The sequence below is a fragment of the Pan paniscus genome, chromosome 10, assembly GCF_029289425.2.
Source record: "Pan paniscus chromosome 10, NHGRI_mPanPan1-v2.0_pri, whole genome shotgun sequence".
Classification (NCBI taxonomy): domain Eukaryota; kingdom Metazoa; phylum Chordata; class Mammalia; order Primates; family Hominidae; genus Pan; species Pan paniscus.
Genome location: NC_073259.2, coordinates 65,655,504 through 65,677,701, shown reverse-complemented (window position 1 = coordinate 65,677,701; position 22,198 = coordinate 65,655,504). Strand labels below are relative to the sequence as shown.

General features: G+C 54.5%; 1 protein-coding gene across 1 annotated transcript in view; it reads right to left on the bottom strand.

Annotated features, from left to right (window-relative positions):
- Positions 1 to 9,611: 9,611 nt before the first annotated feature.
- LOC117975311 (ovostatin homolog 2-like) overlaps positions 9,612 to 22,198 on the bottom strand; it is a 110,086-nt gene continuing 97,499 nt past the window's right edge. The window contains 5 exon segments of the mRNA XM_055096493.1: positions 9,612 to 10,067; positions 11,480 to 11,592; positions 12,167 to 12,228; positions 12,231 to 12,345; positions 20,600 to 20,700. Coding sequence (XP_054952468.1) covers positions 9,890 to 10,067; positions 11,480 to 11,592; positions 12,167 to 12,228; positions 12,231 to 12,345; positions 20,600 to 20,700 — 569 coding nt within the window. The 3' untranslated portion in view covers positions 9,612 to 9,889.

Sequence of the window (22,198 nt, the reverse complement as noted above, 5' to 3'; positions counted from 1 at the left end):
GTTTTTTATTGATATGTGCTGCTGTTTTCTCTGGAAGCCTCTTTAGGGAATCGAGGAGCGCACTGGTGCAGGGGCTGGGTGGAGCCATCCTCCGATGGAGCACAGGCAGACGGAAGTCCCCACCCCAGCTGCGTGGCCTCAAGCCAGCCTCCCGCTCCCCGAATGTGGTCTCCACACAGACCTGGGACAGTTCCATACCCGTCCCTTCCAGGGCAGCAGGGCTGAGGATCCCATTCTGGGTGTGTCCACGTCCGGGCCATGGCTGGAGTCTGGGTTTAGGGGAGGAAGGCATGGCGGCGCCCGCTAGGATTTCCAGTTGTCCTCTTCTTCCTCTGCCTGTGGCTGCTGGGGGTTAGCACAGACGGTTTGTTGTCTGACATACGGGCTCTCTCCTTCCGGCCCCTCACCAGCCCCAGAGGTGAAAAGGCTGGAGGGCAAAGGCCGAGTGAGGGAGGTCTGTGGGGAGCACTGGTTTCCCCAGGCCCCAGAGACTTAAACACAGGAAGAAAAAGGCAAGAGAGAATTAACCATGCCACAGCCCATGGCAGACAGCGGCCCTGCCTCCTACCCTTGCGTCTCAGGACCAGCTTGTTGAAGAGATCCCACATCAGTTCCCTGCCTTGGCTTACGGCTCTCACTGCAATAGGAAAGCCACGGAGTGGGGGGGTGTTCAGTCACATTTGACCCCCGGCTCCGTGTTCCTGTCCCCTGTAGTGTTTTTGTTATTAGACCCTTTTTTCTCCTTGGTTTAGGAATGGGGGCCCCAGGGCCACCCTTGTCCAGGCTCCCTGTACTGTGGAGGTGAGAATTCCAGGGCGCTACAGTTTGAAAACCACTATTTTATGAGCCAAGTAGAACAAGAAATGACAACTATTAAAAAAAAATAAGGGATTTCTGACCAGCTAACAACCCCACAGAAAATCCGCCAGGGAGCCAGAAATGAGACTGAGGTGGCCTCAGAGAGCTGCTCCCTCCTGAAGGGGATGCTGCTGCTGTCGTCCTGCCCGGCGCCTTGGACTGCAGTGGCCGGGGCCTGGGGTGGGGATGAGGGTGCACTGACCAGCACCGCAGCAGCTGGGGGAGGTTGGGGTGCTGTTAACATGCCATCTTATAGGTCGGAAGTGGAAATGGGAGAAAGTGTGGGGTGCCTAGGGAAGGAGGTGACTGAGCAGGGAGCCTGGCTGCCATCCTAACACCCAGCTCACTGGGCTTGAGAGACTTGAGCCTGGTGCCAGGGCAGAGTGGGTGATGCTGGGGCCCAGGCTGGCACCATATTTGAGGTCGGTCAGGTAGGTAGGATGGCACATCGACCTTGGGGACTTGGCCCAGGTCTGGCATGTAGAAGTAGTTCTCTGGGACCCACGGGATTAGGTGGGGACATGTGAGAGGTGACAGGGACCTGCAGGAGCAGCTAGGGAGACCTCATGTGCACCCTGCACAGCTGTGGTGGCATAAGGGGTTCAATAGAGCTTCTCCTAGAGAGGAGCCTGGCAGGGCCCCCAGCCCCTGCACCTGCCCCTGCCCCTGCCCCTCCCTCTCCACCTGCCCCTGCCCCTCCCTCTCCACCTGCTGCTCCAGCTGCTCTCTCATTGATGGACAAGGGGCACTGAACAGTTTCTTCTCTCTCTGCCCCCAGCATCACATGGGTCTTTGTTACAGCACCAGCCAGTTGGTCCGGGAAGACAGACTTCTTGTATCTACAGGGGTGACGTGGAGGCAGGCAAGCCGGCACCTGCTGTCCTGGGACCATGTTCCTGACATACCTCTCCCATGTCATCAGGGACACTGCACTGAGGGGTCCCAGGCCACCAAGCCAAGCCACCCTGGTCATCTTCTGGCTCCTGCCTCTGTGCTGCACCTGAGTGTGATGCCCTGGGACCCCATTAAGTCAGGCTGAGTCTTGCACCCACACCCTGCGACTCCATTTTCTGCTACACAGGATCTCTCTGATGTTGACGAGCAGCATGGAGACCTGGGGAGACCCCCCCAAGCGCCTCCTCCATGTCATCCTTGGGCGCCAGCTTGGCGCTCACACACACAGGAAAGGACTTCAGTTTCTCCTGGGAGGGCTGGGTGGCTGAGGGGTGGTGGATTTCGGAGTTGGACCAGCAGCTGGCCTAGAGGCTACTGGGGAGGAGGGAGCAGGGAGCACCCACTCCTGATCCAGATTCACTGCTTCCCTCGCCTCTGTCATGACCCCAAAGAAGCAGATCCTGAACCTGGGCTCTTGTCTTCACCTTTGTTCTCTTCCACTCTGGGGTAATTAAGAATGATTTGCTGGCCAGGCGCGGTGGCTCATGCCTGTAATCCCAGGACTTTGGGAGGCTGAGGCAGGTGAATCACAAGGTCAGGAGATCAAAACCATCCTGGCTAACACGGTGAAACCCTGTCTCTACTAAAAATACAAAAAAAAATTAGCCGGTCCTGGTGGCGCGCATCTGTAGTCTCAGCTACTCGGGAGGCTGAGGCAGGAGGATGGCGTGAACCTGGGAGGCGGAGTTTGCAGTGAGTGGAGATTGCGCCACTGCACTCCAGCCTGGGCGACAGAGTGAGACTCCGTCTCAAAAAAAGAAAAAAAGAATGATTTGCTAATTATGCAGGCAGCTGATCCACTGCTGTGTAACCTTGGGGGCCACTAGATGCCAATCAGTAGAATGGGAGAGAAGGAAGGCTGGAGGAAGTGAGGACAAGGGGCAAGGAGGAAGGTCTGTCCACCTGTCTCTTCTGTGCAGGAGGTGTCCAAGCAGGAGGAGCACGTCACATCCCCACTGAAAAAGCCCACAGAAAATGAAAAGCCCACATGCTTGTCCATTGCTGCAGGATGGGGGCAAGTGGAGGGGGAGAGGTGTCGGCGCTCCCACCTTACTCCCAGTCATGGCTGACTCCTCCCTTTCCTTCGTTCTTGTTCCTAATCTGTCACCATGTCCTGTCGTTTTCTTTGTCTCACCCAACCCTCTCTGCCTGCAAATCCCCTGACTGCAGCCTCATCCCTGTCACCTCCTGACTGTAGTTGGTGACAGAAGAGGAGGCTGCACCAGTGAAGGAGCAGGGACTCCAGGTCTGGCAACAATCAGGGATGGGGCCGGGTGGGGGTGACTTGGACCAGGAGAGGGGCCTGAGTCAGGCAGTCACATACTTCATGCTGGGGTCCCCCAAGTGAGGCACATTTAGCAAGATCTGAAATACAGGGAAACAGTCTTGTTTCTTCAATAAGTAAATTGCAAAGGAGAAACAATTGATGAAAGGAGAAACCTATAGATCCAGAAATACTAACAGGCAAATCAAACAATCATAAGGAGAGACTTTATTTGGATTTTGATTCAAACAAACTAATAAAAAAATGAAATTACTGGAAATTTGGAGACAGTAGGGTAGTTGGTAGTATTAAAGAATAGTAGTGTGCGATGGTTGGTATGATAATGGTATTGCAATTTTGCTTTTTTTTTAAAAGAGTTCTTGGCTGGGCACAGTGGCTCATGCCTGTAATCCCAGCATTTTGGGATGCTAAGGCGGGAGGCTCATTTGAGGCCAGGAGTTCATGACCAGCCTAGCCAACATGGCAAAACCCCATTTCTACTAAAAAAAAAAAAAAAAAAAAAAAAATTAGCCTGATGTGGTGGCACACACCTGTAATCCCAGCTACTCGTGCAGCTGAAGCAGGAGAATCACTTGAACCCAGGAGGCGGACGTTGCAGTGAACTGAGATTCCGCCACTGCTTTCCAGCATGGATGACAGAGCAAGACTCTGTCTCAAAAATAAATAAATAAATAATCATAAGTTCTTATCACTGGGTATGGTGTCTCATGCCTATAATCCCAGCACATTTGGGAAGCACAATTTGGGAAGAATTGAAGTCTTTATTAAGTATTTCTACCCATGGATCCATGTATTTCTTCATTGATTTAGGTCTTCTGTGATTTTGTTTACAGCATTTTGTACATTTTCAGCATACAGATCTTATATAGACAATCATTTTTTCAGAGATAGTACAAATGCAATTATTTTAAAATGTTGATTTTCTGTTAGTTATTGTTAGTATATACAAATTGAGTTTTGTATTTTGAACTTGTGCTACTTCTGGAATGTGTGTGTGTGTGTGTTTATGTAGTCCTTGGAATACACCATAACCAAGTGGGTTTTTCCTGGGAATGCAAGACTGCTTCAATACTTGAAGATCAGTCAACGTAATCTGCCATAGTAATAATCTAACAAGAAAATCAACATGATCACATCAATTGATATAGAAAAAAAATTTACAGAATTCAACATATTTTCCTATTACAGATTTTCTGCAAACTAGGAATAGAAGCAAGCTTCTTAACTTGATGTATGGCACCTTCAAAAAGCCTACAGCAAACATCTTACTTAGTGATGAAAACCTGATTGCCTTCCCCATAAGATTTGAGAACCAGGCAAGGATGTTTACTCGCATCACTCCTATCCAACATGGTACTGGAAGTCCTAGCCAATACAATAAGGGAAGAAAATGACACAAAATAAAGGTAGTAAGATTAGAAAGAAAGAAATTGTCTCTATTCACAAACAAGGTGATTTCTTTTCCTTTTTTTTTTTTTTTTTTAAAGAGGGTCCTTTTCTGTCACCCAGGCTTAAGTGCGATCATGGCTCACTGTATCCTCAAACTCCTGGGCACACACAAACAGTCCTCCTGCCTCAGCCTCCCAAGTAGCTAGGACTACCGGTGCATGCTGCCAAGCCCAGATAATTTTTTTTATTTTTTGGAGACACAGGTAGTCTCATTCTGGTTTCAGCTCTGGAAGAGGTGAAGAACAAGTCCCCAGAGCCCATCCTGTCCCTCATGGATGACATACTGAGGGCTCAGGAAGACGCTCCCTCACAGCCTGCCCCAGTTTCCAGGCTGAGCCACCTGAGCAGCTGCTTCGGAAAGCCTCTTGTGCCATAGCCATGCTTAGGAAAAAGCATATCTTCCATTCAATTCACCAAGAAACACCAAGAAATAACTGGATACAAAGAATAAAAAATACTCTGCCACACTGGCAGGGCAGGAGGGTGAAAATTGTGCCCCCTCCAAAGGTAATGTCTATAAAAGGATAACTAAGGCCAGCGCCAAAGTCCACCTACAGAAGGCGGGTCTGTCTCAACCCCAGCTGTCAGTCACTGTGAACCTTTAGAACTGGGGCTGAAGCTTCTTCCAGTTGCTTGCTCAGATGACAGTGAGACCACTCCACAGCAGATGGGGGAGAGCTGTGTGTCAGGGAAGTCCCAGCCACTAGGACAAGCTGCACTCCAGGCAGACGTTTCTGTTCTTGTGCAAAGAACAGCACAATCCATTCAAGTTCACAGGGGCAGGTGGCACTTGAAAATGTCAGGGTCAACTTGCAGGGCAGAAGTTAGCAGGGAAGTCTTCCTGGGGGAGTGGGAGAGCCCAGCAGAGTTTAGGAGGAGGGAGGGGCAACATCGGGGCAATCCTCTGAGTCTCTCTTTCCTCCTCAGGAACTGTCCAGGAAGACCCTGCAGTCTCTCTGCAGGCTCATGGGAGCTCCCAGAACTGAGACAACACACGGATCCAGGGCTGCTTCGAAGTCAGTGGGATGCGGCCCTTGAAAGTCGATGTATTGGGTTCCTAGGGCTCTCGTAAAAACATGCCACACCTGGCTGGTTTTAAACAACAGGAGTTTCTTCTGTCAGTTGAGAAGGCTAGAAGTGCAAAATCAAGGTATTGACAGGATGAGTTCCAACTAGAGGCTGTGAGGCAGATCAACTCCATGGCTCTCTCCTGGCTTCTGCTGGTTTCTGGCAACCGTTCACTTCCCATGCCTGGTAGACACATCACTCTAAACTCTGCCTCCCTTTTTCACGGGCACATTCGCATGTGTGTGTGTGTGTGTGTGTGTGTGTGTGTGTTAAGGACAGCAATCATTAGACTAGGTGGGGCCCACGCTAATCCACTGTGAGCTTCTCTTACTTTGGTAACATCTGCAAAGACCCTATTTCCAAACAAGGTCACATTCCATGTTCTGGGACTGTCTTCTGAGAGATGTCTCCCCCAGGATCCTTCCAGGTGGAAGGATGCCCTTTGACCTGCAAAGCCAGGCAGAAAACCAGGATCAGGGCAGGACAAGAGGATGCTAGCCTGTGATGGCTCCCACTCATGTGGGATGTGAGAAGTGCCTGTGGCCTGGGACACACCAACTTGCTCCCATTACCTCATCTGAGATGGATTGCACAGTGTATGTCCAGGGCCCATCCCGGCACACTGTGCCTTTGCAATGCTGTCTCTGCGCTTTGGAAATTCACTCAGCCCACTGCGTGGGGTGGTCTGAGGCGGGCCACAACCATTTCTCAACCATCCCTGAGTACCTGACCAGTATCCCCCGGGGGTGACAACTGGCTACATCTGGAGCATGAGGAGCGTGTTTACCTGGTGAGTAAGGATGCAAGCATAGGACGTCCTGGCCAATCCTCTGCACAAGCAATGCCTTTGCTCCAACGGGATGGGCAACGTTGGATTAGGCCTGAGGCAGATTTGATCTCGGAAGATACATTCGAGTCTACGTGTTTTGTGCGTTTATTTTCGTTTCCTTGAATTAACATGGAGTCCATTTCAGCTTTCACTTAGTCTCCTTCTTTCTCTTCCCCCACTTCTCTCTCTCTCTTTCTTTGTATATGGAAGAATTTAACTCTGTGTTCCATAATGTCTAAATACTCAAATTTAGAGTTGACAGCCATACAGCAAATTATTCAAGTTGCTGTCAAAAAAAAAATCCCTGCGTTTTCTAGGATTAAAACTGTGAATAGAGTACTGGAAGAAAAAAAAGTCATAGACTCAGATGCAAAATGACAACATTTAATGGGATGATAAGGAAATAAGACTTGACAAGAAACCATAGCCCACTGCAGACTGTTCATGATGTCAGATGGTTCATGATTTTTTTCCAGGTTTGATACAGAAGAATCAGTTTGTTAAAAGAAATGCTTCTCCACCTGGGATTTAAAACATCGTTTAAACAATAAACACATTTGTATGTATATATAAATAGATATTTAGATATAAAAACATGCATATATAGGCACATAGACATGTACATACATATACACACATATGTACAAATATATATGCCTAAATTTTTACTGACCTGTCAACTTACAAAACAAAAATGAGAGATTTATAAAAGGTACATATATAGCTGTGAATTCTTTAAAGCTATTTTTAAAGAAATTAATCTTAATGATTATCCGATTACTCATGCAGTACACAGCTACACAAGTCTAATGAAGTACCAGACACTTTTCTTTCTTCAACTATTGTCCTATCTTATTCAGGTTTTCATTTTCTTACTAGATGTGTTTTCGATGGTTTATGACGTAATAAAATTTCTTTACCTCTTCCAGTAATTGCTTTGTCTCACTCGGAAACTGAACTACTGTCGATGTGGTAAAAAGCTAGGGCATATTCTTCTGAAAAAATAAAGGGAACGTGTATTTTTATTAAATAGATGATATAAGCACATTAGATCTACTCCTTCCAATAATTTTGAAATAGAGACAATTACTTTCCCATTTTATACATCCAGAAATATGCTAATACTTAAGACACTTGATGAAATATATTCTATTAGTAAATGATAGAGACAGAATTCAAACACTCCACAAACTTCACACAGCATTCAACAAGAAATAAATAGTACCAACCTTCCAGGGAACAGTTGTATGGTCTCTACAACATCTTAGTATATGTTTTAGAAATTAATCTATCAAATTTTTAAGTTAACATTTCACAATATTCCCCACTCCTCTTTTTAAGTCAAAGTCCACAGAAGTAGCTTGGAACAGTCAGTCTTAGCATGAACAACAATGACAATAACAAAAAGACCTGGAAGCTTAGTGTGGCTTGTATTTCAAGTTCAAGTGGAGCCCTGTCAGGTTATATTGCAAGGATTCTGGTGTTGAAAAACTCTGGTAACTGGAAAATGGGTTCAGTCAGAAGACACATCATGGGATAAAGAAACCAGTATACAAAGTAATGCCATCTATTGTTTACTCTGTGAAGACGGAGGTTGATTTTGTAAAGTTTAGTAGCTCAGGGAATGTTAGATATAAATACCACATTCAATAACCTTAGGGCATGGCTGTTGCTTGCCTACCTTTTTCGTAGTAATCGTTGACCATGACTGGGGCTGGCTGAATGTTGAACACAAGGTTGCTCTGCTCAACAGAAAAAGTGAAACTGTCTGCTCGACCAAAAACCTATCATGACACAAATTATAATTACATTGTAGCAGGTCTGAGAAAAGATAATCACTGAGAAAATTATCCGCAGAGGTTTATGATCTACATAATTAAATAGATCTAGGGTATGATTAACTTACATATTGGCAAAATAATGAGTTGTTAACCTTAAATCATATAAAATTTCAAGTTCCTTTGCTTACATTGAGGTGAGAGGAATTTAGCTGGAAGTCTTAGAGGAATGTAGGCATTTATGTGAGTGGTAACAATACACATAGAAAGGATGTCTCTAAAGCGCATGCCACAGTTTGGCATTTCCTCAGTAAAATAAAAATAGAACTACCCTATGATCCAGCAATCCCATTTCTGGGTATGCATCCAAAGAAAATGAGATGAATATTTTAAAGAGACAGCTGCAGTCCCATGCTAATTCTTTCATTAATCACAATAGCCAACATAAGGAATCAACCTAAGTGTTCGAAACAGATGAATGGATAATGAAACTGAGGCATATACACATACAAATTATTCAGCCTTAAAAAAAGAAAATTTCTGCCATTTGTAACAACACTGAAGAACTTGGAGGACATTATGTGGAATGAAACAAACCAGATACACACAAAAAACACTGCAGGATCTCACCTGTAAGTTAAATCTAAAGTTGAGTTCATAGATGCAGAGAGTAGAATGGCAGTTATCAGGGATGGGAAAATGGGGAGATGCTGGTCAAAGGATAGAAAGCTTCAGCTGTGCAGGATGAATACATTCTACAAATCTCGGGTACAGCAGTGGCCTACAGTTAACAATGCTGTACTGTATATGTAATATTCCCTAAGGGAGTAGATCTTAAGTGCTTTGTCACAAAAAAAGAAGAGGTAACTGTGTTAAGAGAGGGATGTGTTAGTCAGCTAATTCACATATAGTCACGCTAGATGATAATCAGCTCACTATATATATCAAAACGTCACACCACATACCTTCGATACACAATTGTAATTTCAAAAAATTATGGCAAACTTTGTAAGAGTTTAGTCAAATTTATAAAATAATTACATATCTACTCTGTGACCAGACTGTGTTTGATAGGGAGATGATGTTTCTAAAATGGAAAGCTATCTAGTCACATAGCCAGGGCATATATGAAATAGCCTTGGAACTAGCAAGGAGAAGATGATCAGTGGGATAAAACACTGGTAATCCTTAACGTCCCTTGTTTTTTCCCTTTACAAATCCTATCATACATATCTATAAGAAATTGAAGCATCCAATTATCCTTGGAAGGAAAAAAGAAAAACTTTAAAGAAAAAAAAATATGGCTAAACTTACATTTTCCAAGTAGAAAAGAACATGGTCATTCTTGACTTTAGTCTTCATCACTTGGCCCTTGTTTTCCAGCTTTGAAGAAATTGTTAGGGAAGGATAGAGAATAGATATTAGAACAAATGACAGCGCCAATGCAGAACTGCATGTCCACTCTTTTCTACGTCACATTCTGTTTTATGGAACATTCCTTGGTGCCATGATGTTTTCATAAACACAGGTAGCAACTAAAGAAAAATATATGATGAACCATGGGAAATACTGACCGCTAATTGGTACAAATTAAGTAAACCAGCTCTCCAGTGTTAGCGCAAAAATACAAAGGTGAATGTTGAAGAAGAATTCTATAGTTTTGTTTTGCTAAACTACGGCTAAACAAGTATTTATTTTATCTTTATACTCTATGTAGCTGTCTTTGTGCTGAAAGATTAGGCTTCTATTATTTACCTCTTCAATGGATGACATGGTTGGAGTAAATCCTGATAGCATTCTTACATCTATAACCACCATACTGGATTTATTGCAAATTCCAGTGTATCTGAAAATTTTAAGAAAACACTCGTTTAGATATCAATTTTAAAAAGTGACTTATCTCATAATGAGAGTGCCAGGTGGATAAATACTAATTGGCTAGAAATCTGGAGGACAGGTAAAAGCTGAAGAGAAAATATCAGAAGAAAGTCATTTTCAAGCATCTGTGAATAGGCACGACCAGAATGATAATGAAAGAGATGATACATAGCAACAGAAATTGGAGCAAATAATGAATTATCTGGACATGAAATCTTCCCCAAACCCTGCTTTTAAGCTTACCTGCAGTCTCAAAGTTTGAACTGATAAACAGAGCTTCTAAATCTTTTACATATACTTAGGTTAGTGTTACAGTTGCATAACACTTAGAGGACATCTTTGCTTAAAAGGTGGTATATAAGCATAATTATAGAGTAGATATGTCCCCAGGAGAACTTCTAGCTCAGTTTCCTGCTTCTGGATAAGACTATTGGGGTGTGAAGTTAAGAGTTCCATAGTTCATCAGGGCATGGTTGCTCACACCTGTAATCCCAGCACTTTTGGAGGCCAAGGTGGGTGGATCACTTGAGGGTCAGAGTTCAAGACCAGCCTGGCCAATATGGCAAAACTGACTCTACTAAAAATAGAAAAATTAGCCAGATGTGGTGGTGCACGCCTCTAATCCCAGCTACTCAGGAGGCTGAGCCATAAGAATCCCTTGAACCCAGGAGGTGGAAGTTGCAGTGAGCTGAGATTGTGCCACTGTGCCACTGTACTGCAGCCTGGGTGACAAAGTAAGACTCTGTCTCAAAAAAAAAAGAAAAAAAGAGTTCCCCAATTCATTGAGTTCTTAGCCCTGGAGCTCAAGCGATTTTTATTTAGAAATTCTAAAAAATATCTCCCAAACTAATTTTACTCAATGTTTTCCACATATTAACTAAGGCTAAAAGCCTTTAGCATCTATAAATCATGCTCAAATTCAAGAGGATCATTTCGTTTTTCTATTCTGAAAAGTAAAAATCTAAAATGTTACTCTTTACAGTTACAAAATAAACATTCGTGGGCTTGCTACTATATGACCATGCATGCTTGTCTTGAGAAAGAAATATAGAATCTCTGTTTTTCAAAACTAGGAGTACTTCCATACAACAGAATAAAAAGTATCATTGAAACATCAGTGCAGTGAAAGCTTTCAAATCCTGCTCACATAGACTGCATGTTTTCTTGCCTCATTTTAGCTCTGATTTAGCTGAAGATGTACTAAATTGTGGTGTCCGGACAGAGGGCTAAAAAGTGACTGTGCTGTAGAATTGTCACCACCAACATGAGAACTCATCATATTACCATGATTTATATTTTGTTATTTCACTACTGTTTGAACTTTTAAAATATTTTACCATCTTCTTCACGTGGGAGTTACTGTCAAAATATGACACTTACTTGAAGGTCACTGTGAGGTCAAAAACAGTCGAAGAGTAGTTCTTTACTATTTCCAAGGAAAGAGAAAATCCAGATGCCTTCTTAGGTAGGAGAACATTGTACTTAAGGGTGGCCTAGAAAGGATAGCAAATTATAAGAAAACTCATCCTGTATTAAGAATTATACAGTCTGACTATAGTCAGTAGTAATGTAATTTTACATTTTAAAATAACCAAGAGTATACTTCAATCATTTGTAACACAATGGATAAATGCTTGAGGTGATGCATACCCCACTTGCCCTGATGTGATTCTTACACATTGCATGCCTGTATCATGCACCCGGTAAATATTTACACCTACTATGTACCCACAGAAATTAAAAATAAAACATTTTTAAAAAGAAAGAACCTATTGTTTATTTCTATTACTAATGCAGTTTACATCTTTATCATCAGGGAATCAGGTTAAATTCTTTAGTTTTCAGAATAATGTAATTTAATGAAGATAGAATACTTTCTAATAGCAATATTCCTCAAGAAACTTCTCTTAGACAGCTGAGTAGCTTTTCATAAAGTAACTTGCAATTTTGCCTATTGATCATGTAAATACACAAAACGGTCAAATAACACTTCACGTAGAACTGAACAGACGGTCTGACTCTTTTACTGGCAAACACTCATCACCCTCTTAGGCAGATTTCTGTTACCTGGATAAATGTACAACCGTGTCCTTCCACATCTACTGTGTATTGTCCACGTGCCTGTGTTCTGAACGTTGGACCAGTAGGCGGTTATGACCGTTAACCTGGAAAATCTCACTGGATCCTTCACTGCTAAAGGTGACAGTGTTTTGATTCTTAGAGAAGAGCCCCTCTTCCCCCACTGGCTTTTGGGACCCCCATCGCAGGGGGGTAGGCACCACCCGCGAGCCAGGGACCGAGAGACAGCCCATCTTCACCCCTGGCTCTTAGGATCCCCATCGCAGGTGGGGGGTGGAAACCCCCACGAGGCGGGGACTGACAGCCATCCCCTACCACCCCTGGCTCTTAGGACTCCCATCGCAGCGGGGGGAGGCACCTCCCGGGAAGCGGGAACTGAGAGCCAGCCACTCTTGCCCCCCTGGTTCTTAGGACACCCTTCGCAGGGAGGGGAGGCACCCCCCGCGAGGTGGGGACTGACAGCCAGCCCCTGTTCCCCCCCGAATCTTAGGACCCCCTTCGTAGGGGGGGAAGGCACCCCTCGCGAGGCGGGGATTGAGAGCCAGCCCCTCTTCCCCCCCTGGCTCTTAGGATCCCCATCGCGGATCCTAAGATCCTGAGGACCCACCTGGAGGACTGAGGGTATTAGGTGCCCAAGAAGAAAGCTCAGATCTGCCGACCGCAGGTGCCTTACTTGGGATTTACTATCCGACAGGGGTCCGAAAGCAGCTCAGGATCAGAAAAAAAGCAGTTGATTTCCAATGTACCGGAGCCAGCCCCTCTTCCCCTCCTTGCTCTTAGGACCCCTATCGCAGCGGGGCAGGGACACACCACAAGGCGGGAACTGAGAGCCAGCCCCACTTTCCCCCCTGGCTCTTGGGACCCCCATCGCTGTGCGGAGAGGCACCCCCAGCGAAGCGGGGACTGAGAGCCTGCGCCTCTTCCCCTCCAGGCTCTTCGGACCCCCATCGCCGGGGCGGGGGGAGGCACCCCCTGCGAGGCGGGGACTGAGAGCCAGCCGCTCTTTCCACCTGACTCTTAGGACCCCCATTGCAGGGGGGGACTAACCCCCCAGGAGGCGGGGACTCAGAGCCAGCCCCTCTTCCCCACCTGGCTCTTGGGATGCCCATCGCAAGGGGGGGAGGCACCCTCCGCGAGGCGGGGACTGAGAGCCAGCCGCTCTTCCCCCCCTGGCTCTAGGGACCCCCACCGCAGGGGGTGAAGGAACCCCACGCGATGTGGGGACTGAGAGCCAGTCCCTCACCCCGTCCCCCCGACTCTTCGGACCCATTCGCAGGCGGGGAGGCACCCCATGCGAGTCGGGGACTGAGAGCCAGCCCCTCTCCCCCTCTGGCTCTTAGGACCCCCATCGCAAGGGGGGGAGGCACCCCCCGCGAGGCGGGGACTGAGAGCCAGCCCCTCTTCCCCGCCTGGCTCTTAGGTCCCCCATCGCGGGGGCGGAAGCACACCCCACAAGGCGGGGACTGAGAGCCAGCGCCTCTCCCCCCTGGGCTATTAGGACCCCCACCGCAGGAGTGGGAGACACACCCCAGGAGGCCGGGACTGAGAGCCAGCCCCTCTCCCCCCGCTGGCTATTAAGACACCCATCGCAGGGGGTGAGGCACCTCCTAGGAGGCGGGGACTGAGAGCCAGCCCCTCTTTCAACCTGGCTCTTAGGACCCCCATCGCAAGGGGGGGAGGCATCCCCCGTGAGGCGGGGACTGAGAGCCAGACCCTCTTCTCCCGCACGCTCTTGGGACCCCCATCGCAGGGGGGGGGAGGCACCCCCCGCGAGGCGGGGACTGAGAGCCAGCCCCTCTTCCACCCCATGGCTCTTAGGATACCCAATGCAGGCGCGTGGCAAACCCCGCGAGGCAGGGACTGAGAGCCAGCACCTCTTCCCCGCCTGTGTCTTAAAACTGACATCGCAGCGCGGGAGGCACTCTTCACGAGGCGGGGACTGAGAGCCAGCCCCTCCCACCTCCGGCTGTTAGGGCCCCCATCGCAGTGGGGGGAGGCACCACCCGAGAGACGGGGACTGAGAGCCAGCCCCTCTTCCCCCCCGGCCCTTGGGACCCCGATCGCAAGGGGGGGAGGCACCCCCCGAGAGGCGGGGATCGAGAGCCTGCCCCTATTCCTCCCCTTGGCTCTTAGGACCCCCATCGCAGGGGGGGAGGCACCCCCCGCGAGTTGGGGACTGAGAGCTAGCCCCTCTTTCCCCCTGGCTCTTAGGATACGCACCGCAGGGGTGGGAGGCACTTCCAGCGAGGCGGGGACTAAGAGCCAGCCCCTCTTCCCCCCCTGGCTCTTGGGATCCCCATCGCAAGGGGGGGAGGCACCCTCCGCGAGGCGGGGACTGAGAGCCAGCCGCTCTTCCCCCCCTGGCTCTAGGGACCCCCATCGCAGGGGGTGGAGGCACCCCACGCGATGCGGGGACTGAGAGCCAGTCCCTCACCCCCCCCCCCGACTCTTCGGACCCCATCGCAGGCGGGGAGGCACCCCATGCGAGGCGGGGACTGAGAGCCAGCCCCTCTTCCCCCTCTGGCTCTTAGGACCCCCATCGCAAGGGGGGGAGGCACCCCCCGCGAGGCGGGGACTGAGAGCCAGCCCCTCTTCCCCCCCGGCTTAGGACCCCCATCGCGGATCCTAAGATCCTTACGACCCACCTGGAGGACTGTGGGTATTAGCTGCCCAAGAAGAAAGCTCAGAACTGCCGACCTTACTTGGGATTTACTATCCGACAGGGGTCCGAACGCAGCTCGGGATCCGAAGGAAAGCAGGTCACTTGCAATCTACCGGAGCCAGCCCCTCTTCCCCCCCTGGCTCTTAGGACCCCCATTGCAGCGGGGGGACGCACCCCCCGCGAGGCGGGGACTGAGAGCCAGCCCCTCTTTCCCCCTGGCTCTTAGGACACCCATCGCAGGGGAGGGAGGTATCCCCCGCGAGGCGGGGACTGAGAGCCAGCCCCTCTTCCGCCCCTGGCTCTTAGGTCCCCCATCGCGGGGCGGGGGGCGGGGAGCACCCCCCACGAGGCGGGGATTGAGAGCCAGCGCCTCTCCCCCCCGGGCTATTAGGACCCCCATCGCAGGAGGAGGAGACACACCCCAGGAGGCCGGGACTGAGAGCCAGCCCCTCTCCCGCCGCTGGCTATTAAGACACCCATCGCAGGGGGTGAGGCACCCCCTACGAGGCGGGGACTCAGAGCCAGCCCCTTTTTCAATCTGGCTCTCAGGACCCCATCGCAGCGGGGGGAGGCATCCCCCGCGAGGCGGGGACTGAGAGCCAGCCCCTCTTCCCCCCGATGGCTCTTAGGACCCCCAATGCAGGCGCGTGGCAACCCCCGCGAGGCGGGGACTGAGAGCCAGCACCCCTTCCCCGCCTGTGTCTTAGAACTGACATCGCAGCGGGCGAGGCACTCTTCACGAGGCGGGGACTGAGAGCCAGCCCCTCCCACCCCCGGCTGTTAGGACCCCCATCGCAGTGGGGGGAGGCACCACCCGAGAGACAGGGACTGAGAGCCAGCCCCTCTTCCCCACTTGGCCCTTGGGACCCCGATCGCAACGGGGGGAGGCAACCCCCTAGAGGCGGGGATCGAGAGCCTGCCCCTATTCCCCCCCTTGGCTCTTAGGACCCTCATCGCAGGGGCGGAGGCACCCCCCGCGAGTTGGGGACTGAGAGCCAGCCGCTCTTTCCCCCTGGCTCTTAGGATACCCATCGCAGGAGTGGGAGGCACTTCCAGCGAGGCGGGGACTGACAGCCAGCCCCTCTTCCCTCCCTGGCTCTTAGGATCCCCATCGCAAGGGGGGAAGACACCGCCCGCGACTCGGGGACTCAGAGCCAGCGAGCGCCTCTCCCCACCCCCCCCCCAGGCTATTAGGACCCCCATCGCAGGAGGGGGAGACACACCCCAGGAGGCCGGGACTGAGAGCCAGCCCCTCTCCCCCCGCTGGCTATTAAGACACCCATCGCAGGGGGTGAGGCACCACCTACGAGGCGGGGACTCAGAGCCAGCCCCTCTTTCAACCTGGCTCTTAGGACCCCCATCGCTGGGGGGGGGAGGCATCCCCCGCGAGGCGGGGACTGAGAGTCAGCCCCTCTTCCACCCCATGGCTCTTAGGACCCCCAATGCAGGCGCGTGGCACCCCCCGCGAGGCGGGGACTGAGAGCCAGCCCCTCCCACCCTCGGCTCTTAGGACTCTCATTGCATGGGGGGAGGCAAACCCCACGAGGCGGGGACTCAGAGCCAGCCCCTCTTCCCCCCCTGGCTCTTGGGATCCCCATCGCAAGTGGGGGAGGCACCCTCCGCGAGGCGGGGACTGAGAGCCAGCCCCTCTTCCCCCCTGGCTCTAGGGACCCCCATCGCAGGGGGTGGAGGCACCCCACGCGATGCGGGGACTGAGAGCCAGTCCCTCACCCCCCCCTCGACTCTTCGGACCCCCATCGCAGGCGGGGAGGCACCCCATGCGAGGCGGAGACTGAGAGCCAGCCCCTCTTCCCCCTCTGGCTCTTAGGACCCCCATCGCAAGGGGGGGAGGCACCCCCCGCGAGGCGAGGACTGAGAGGCAGCCCCTCTTCCCCCCCTGGCTCTTAGGTCCCCCATCGCAGGGCGGGAAGCACACCCCACAAGGCCGGGACTGAGAGCCAGCGCCTCTCCCCCGCGGGCTATTAGGACCCCCACCGCAGGAGTGGGAGACACACCCCAGGAGGCCGGGACTGAGAGCCAGCCCCTCTCTCCCCGCTGGCTATTAAGACACCCATCCGAGCGGGGTGAGGCACCTCCTAGGAGGCGGGGACTGAGAGCCAGCCCCTCTTTCAACCTGGCTCTTAGGACCCCCATCGCAAGGGGGGGAGGCATCCCCCGTGAGGCGGGGACTGAGAGCCAGCCCCTCTTCCCCCTCTGGCTCTTGGGACCCCCATCACAGGGGTGGGAGGCACCCCCCGCGAGGCGGGGACTGAGAGCCAGCCCCTCTTCCCCCGCTGGCTCTTAGGTGCCCCTTCGCGTGGGGGTGAAGCACCCCCCACGAGGCGGGGATTGAGAGCCAGCGCCTCTCCCCCCCGGGCTATTAGGACCCGATCGCAGGAGGGGGAGACACACCCCAGGAGGCCGGGACTGAGAGCCAGCCCCTCTCCCCCCGCTGGCTATTAAGACACCCATCGCAGGGGGTGAGGCATCCCCTGCGAGGTGGGGACTCAGAGCCAGCCCCTCCGTCAACCTGGCTCTTAGGACCCCCATCGCAGCGGGGGGAGGCATCCCCCGCGAGGCGGGGACTGAGAGCCAGCCCCTCTTCCCCCCCATGGCTCTTAGGATCCCCAATGCAGGCGCGTGGCACCCCCCGCGAGGCGGGGACTGAGAGCCAGCACCTCTTCCCCGCCTGTGTCTTAGAACTGACATCGCAGCGGGGGAGGCACTCCTCACGAGGCGGGGACTGAGAGCCAGCCCCTCCCACCCCCGGCTCTTAGGACCCCCATCGCAGTGGGGGGAGGCACCACCCAAGAGACGGGGACTGAGAGCCAGCCCCTCTTCCCCCCCGGCCCTTGGGACCCCGATCGCAAGGGGGGGAGGCACCCCCCGAGAGGCGGGGATCGAGAGCCTGCCCCTATTCCCCCCATTGGCTCTTAGGACCCCCATCGCAGGGGGGGAGGCACCCCCCGCGAGTTGGGGACTGAGAGCCAGCCCCTATTCCCCCCTGGCTCTTAGGACACCCATCGCAGGGGTGGGAGGCACTTCCAGCGAGGCGGGGACTAAGAGCCAGCCCCTCTTCCCCACCTGGATTAGGACCCCCACCGCGGATTCTAAGATTCTTAGCACCCACCTGGAGGACTGTGGGTTTTAGATGTCCAAGAAGAAAGATCAGATCTGCCGACGGCAGGTACCTTACTTGGGATTTACTATCCGACAGGGGTCCGAAGGCAGCTCGGGATCAGAAAAAAAGCAGGTCATTTGCAATCTACCGGAGCCAGCCCCTCTTCCCCCCCTTGCTCTTAGGACCCCCATCGCAGCGGGGCAGGCACACATCGCGAGGCGGGAACTGAGAGTCAGCCCCTCCCACCCCCGGCTCGTAGGACTCCCATTGCAGGGGGGGAGGCAAACCCCGTGAGGCGGGGACTCAGAGCCAGCCCCTCTTCCCCCCCTGGCTCTTGGGATCCCCATCGCAAGGGGGGGAGGCACCCTCCGCGAGGCGGGGACTGAGAGCCAGCCCCTCTTCCCCCCCTGACTCTAGGGACCCCCATCGCAGGGGGTGGAGGCACCCCACGCGATGCGGGGACTGAGAGCCAGTCCCTCACCCCCCACGACTCTTCGGACCCCCATCGCAGGCGGGGAGGCACCCCATGCGAGGCGGGGACTGAGAGCCAGCCCCTCTTCCCCCTCTGGCTCTTAGGACCCCCATCGCAAGGGGGGGAGGCACCCCCCGCGAGGCGGGGACTGAGAGCCAGCCCCTCTTTCCCCCCGGCTTAGGACCCCCATCGCGGATCCTAAGATCCTTACGACCCACCTGGAGGACTGTGGGTATTAGCTGCCCAAGAAGAAAGCTCAGAACTGCCGACCTTACTTGGGATTTACTATCCGACAGGGGTCCGAACGCAGCTCGGGATCCGAAGGAAAGCAGGTCATTTGCAATCTACCGGAGCCAGCCCCTCTTCCCCCCCTGGCTCTTAGGACCGCCATTACAAGGGGGGGACGCACCCCTCGCGAGGCAGGGACTGAGAGCCAGCCCCTCTTCCACCCCATGGCTCTTAGGACCCCCAATGCAGGCGCGTGGCAACCCCCGCGAGGCGGGGACTGAGAGCCAGCACCTCTTACCCGCCTGTGTCTTAGAACTGCCATCGCAGCGGGGGAGGCACTCTTCACGAGGCGGGGACTGAGAGCCAGCCCCTCCCACCCCCGGCTGTTAGGAACCCCATCGCAGTGGGGGGAGGCACCACCCGAGAGACAGGGACTGAGAGCCAGCCCCTCTTCCCCACTTGGCCCTTGGGACCCCGATCGCAAGGGGGGAGGCACCCCCGGAGAGGCAGGGATCGAGAGCCTGCCCCTATTCCCCCCCCCTTCGCTCTTAGGACCCCCATCGCAGGAGTGGGAGGCACTTCCAGCGAGGAGGGGACTGAGAACCATCCCCTCTTCCCCCCCTGGCTCTTAGGATCCCCATCGCAAGGGGGGAAGACACCGCCCGCGACTCGGGGACTCAGAGCCAGCGCCTCTCCCCCCCCCCAGGCTATTAGGACCCCCATCGCAGGAGGGGGAGACACACCCCAGGAGGCCGGGACTGAGAGCCAGCCCCTCTCCCCCCGCTGGCTATTAAGACACCCATCGCAGGGGGTGAGGCACCCTCTACGAGGCGGGGACTCAGAGCCAGCCCCTCTTTCAACCTGGCTCTTAGGACCCCCATCGCAGGGGGGGAGGCATCCCCCGCGAGGGGGGGACTGAGAGCCAGCCCCTCTTGCCCCCCATGGCTCTTAGGACCCCCAATGCAGGCGCGTGGCACCCCCCGCGAAGCGGGGACTGAGAGCCAGCCCCTCCCACCCACGGCTCTTAGGACTCTCATTGCAGGGGGTGAGGCAAACCCCGCGAGGCGGGGACTCAGAGCCAGCCCCTCTTCCCCCCCTGGCTCTAGGGACCCCCATCGCAGGGGGTGGAGGCACCCCACGCGATGTGGGGACTGAGAGCCAGTCCCTCAACCCCCCCGACTCTTCGGACCCCATTCGCAGGCGGGGAGGCACCCCATGCGAGGCGGGGACTGAGAGCCAGCCCCTCTTCCCCCGCTGGCTCTTAGGACCCCCATCGCAGCGGGGGGAGGCACCCCCCGCGAGGCGGGGACTGAGAGGCAGCCCCTCTTCCCCCCCTGGCTCTTAGGTCCCCCATCGCGAGGGGGGGAGGCATCCCCCGCGAGGCGGGGACTGAGAGCCAGCCCCTCTTCCACCCCATGGCTCTTAGGACCCCCAATGCAGGCGCGTGGCAACCCCCGCGAGGCGGGGACTGAGAGCCAGCACCTCTTCCCGGCCTGTGTCTTAGAACTGACATCGCAGCGGGGGAGGCACTCTTCAGGAGGCGGGGACTGAGAGCCAGCCCCTCCCACCCCCGGCTCTTAGGACCCCCATCGCAGTGGGGGGCGGCACCACCCGAGAGACGGGGATCGACAGCCTGCCCCTATTCCCCCCCTTGGCTCTTAGGACCCCCATCGCAGGGGTGGGAGGCACTTCCAGCGAGGCGGGGACTGAGAGCCAGCCCCTCTTCCCCCCCCCCGGCTTTTAGGATCCCCATCGCAAGGGGGGAAGACACAGCCCGCGAGTTGGGGACTGAGAGCCAGCCCCTCTTCCCCCCCAGGCTCTTGGGACCCCCATTGCAGGGGGGGAGGCACCCCCCGCGAAGCGGGGACTGAGAGCCGGCCCCTCTTCCCCCCCTGGCTTTGGACCCGCACCGCAGATTCTAAGATCCTTAGCACCCACCTGGAGGACTGTGGGTTTTAGGTGTCCAAGAAGAAAGATCAGATCTGCCGACGGCAGGTACCTTACATGGGATTTACTATCCGAAAGGGGTCCGAACGCAGCTCGGGATCAGAAAAACAGCAGTTCATTTGCAATGTACCGGAGCCAGCCCCTCTTCCCCCACTTGCTCTTAGGACCCCCATCGCAGCGGGGCAGGCACACACCGCAAGGCGGGAACTGAGAGCCAGCCCCACTTCCCCCCTGGCTCTTGGGACCCCCATCGCTGTGCGGGGAGGCACCCCCTGCGAAGCGGGGACTGAGAGCGAGCCCCTCACCCTGCCCCAGCTCTTCGGACCCCCATCGCAGGGGGGGGCACCCACCGGGAGGCGGGAACTGAGAGCCAGCCCCTCTACCCCCCGTGGCTCTTAGGAGCCCCATCGCAGGGTGGGAGGCCACCCAGCGAGGCAAGGATTGAGAGCCCGCCCCTCTTCCTCCCCTGGCTCTTAGGAGCCCCATCGCGGGTGGGGGAGGCACCCCCCGCGAGGCAGGGAGTGAGAGCCAGCCTCTCTTCCTCCCCTGGCTCTTAGGACCCCCATCGCAGTGGGTGGAGGCACCCCCCGCGAGGCGGGGACTGAGAGCAAGCCCCTTTTCCCCCCCTGGCTCTTAGGACACCCAGCGCAGAGGTGGGAGGCACCCCCTGCGAGGCAGGAACTGAGAGCCAGACCCACTTACCCCCGGCTCTTGGGATCCCCATCGCAGAGGGGGGAGGCACCCCACACGAGGTGGGGACTGAGAGCCAGCCCCTCTGCCCCCCCTGGCTATTAGGACCCCCATCGCAGGGGGGAGAGGCAACCCCCGCGAGGCAGGGACGGAGATCCTGCCCCTCTTCCCCCCTTGGCTCTTAGGACCCCCATCGCAGGCGCTTGGCACCCCACGCGAGGCGGGTACTGAGAGCCAGCTCCTCTTCCCCCCCGCCGTCTCTTAGGACTGCCGTCGCAGGGGGGGAGGTACCCCCGCGAGGCAGAGACTGAGAGAAAGCCCCTCTTCACCTCTGGCTCTTAGGCCCCCATCCCGGGGGGTGAGGCACCCCATGCGAGGCGGGGACTGAGAGCCAGCACCTATTCCCACCCTGTCTCTTAGGACTGCCATCGCACGGGGGGAGGTATCCCCCGCGAGGCAGGGACTGAGAGCCAGCCCCTCTTCACCCCTGGCTCTTAGGCCTCCATCGCAGGGGCGGGGAGGCACCCCATGTGAGGCGGGGACTGAGAGCCAGCCCCTATTCCCCACCTGGCCCTTGGGACCCCCATCGCAGTGGGGGAGGCACCACCCGCGCGGCGGGGAGTGAAAGCCAGCCCCTCTTCCCCCACTGGCTCTTAGGAACCCCAACGCAGAGGGGGAAGGCACCCCCCGCGAGGCGGGGACTGAGAGCCAGCCCCTCTTCCCCCGCTGGCTCTTCGGACCCCAATCACGGGGTGGAGGCACCTTCCGCGAGGCGGGGAACTAGAGCCAGCCCCTCTTCTCCCCGTGGCTCTTAGGACCCCCATCGCAGTGGGAGGAGGCACCCCCCGCGAGGTGGGGACTGAGAGCCAGTTCCTCTTCCCCCCCGGCTCTTGGGACTGG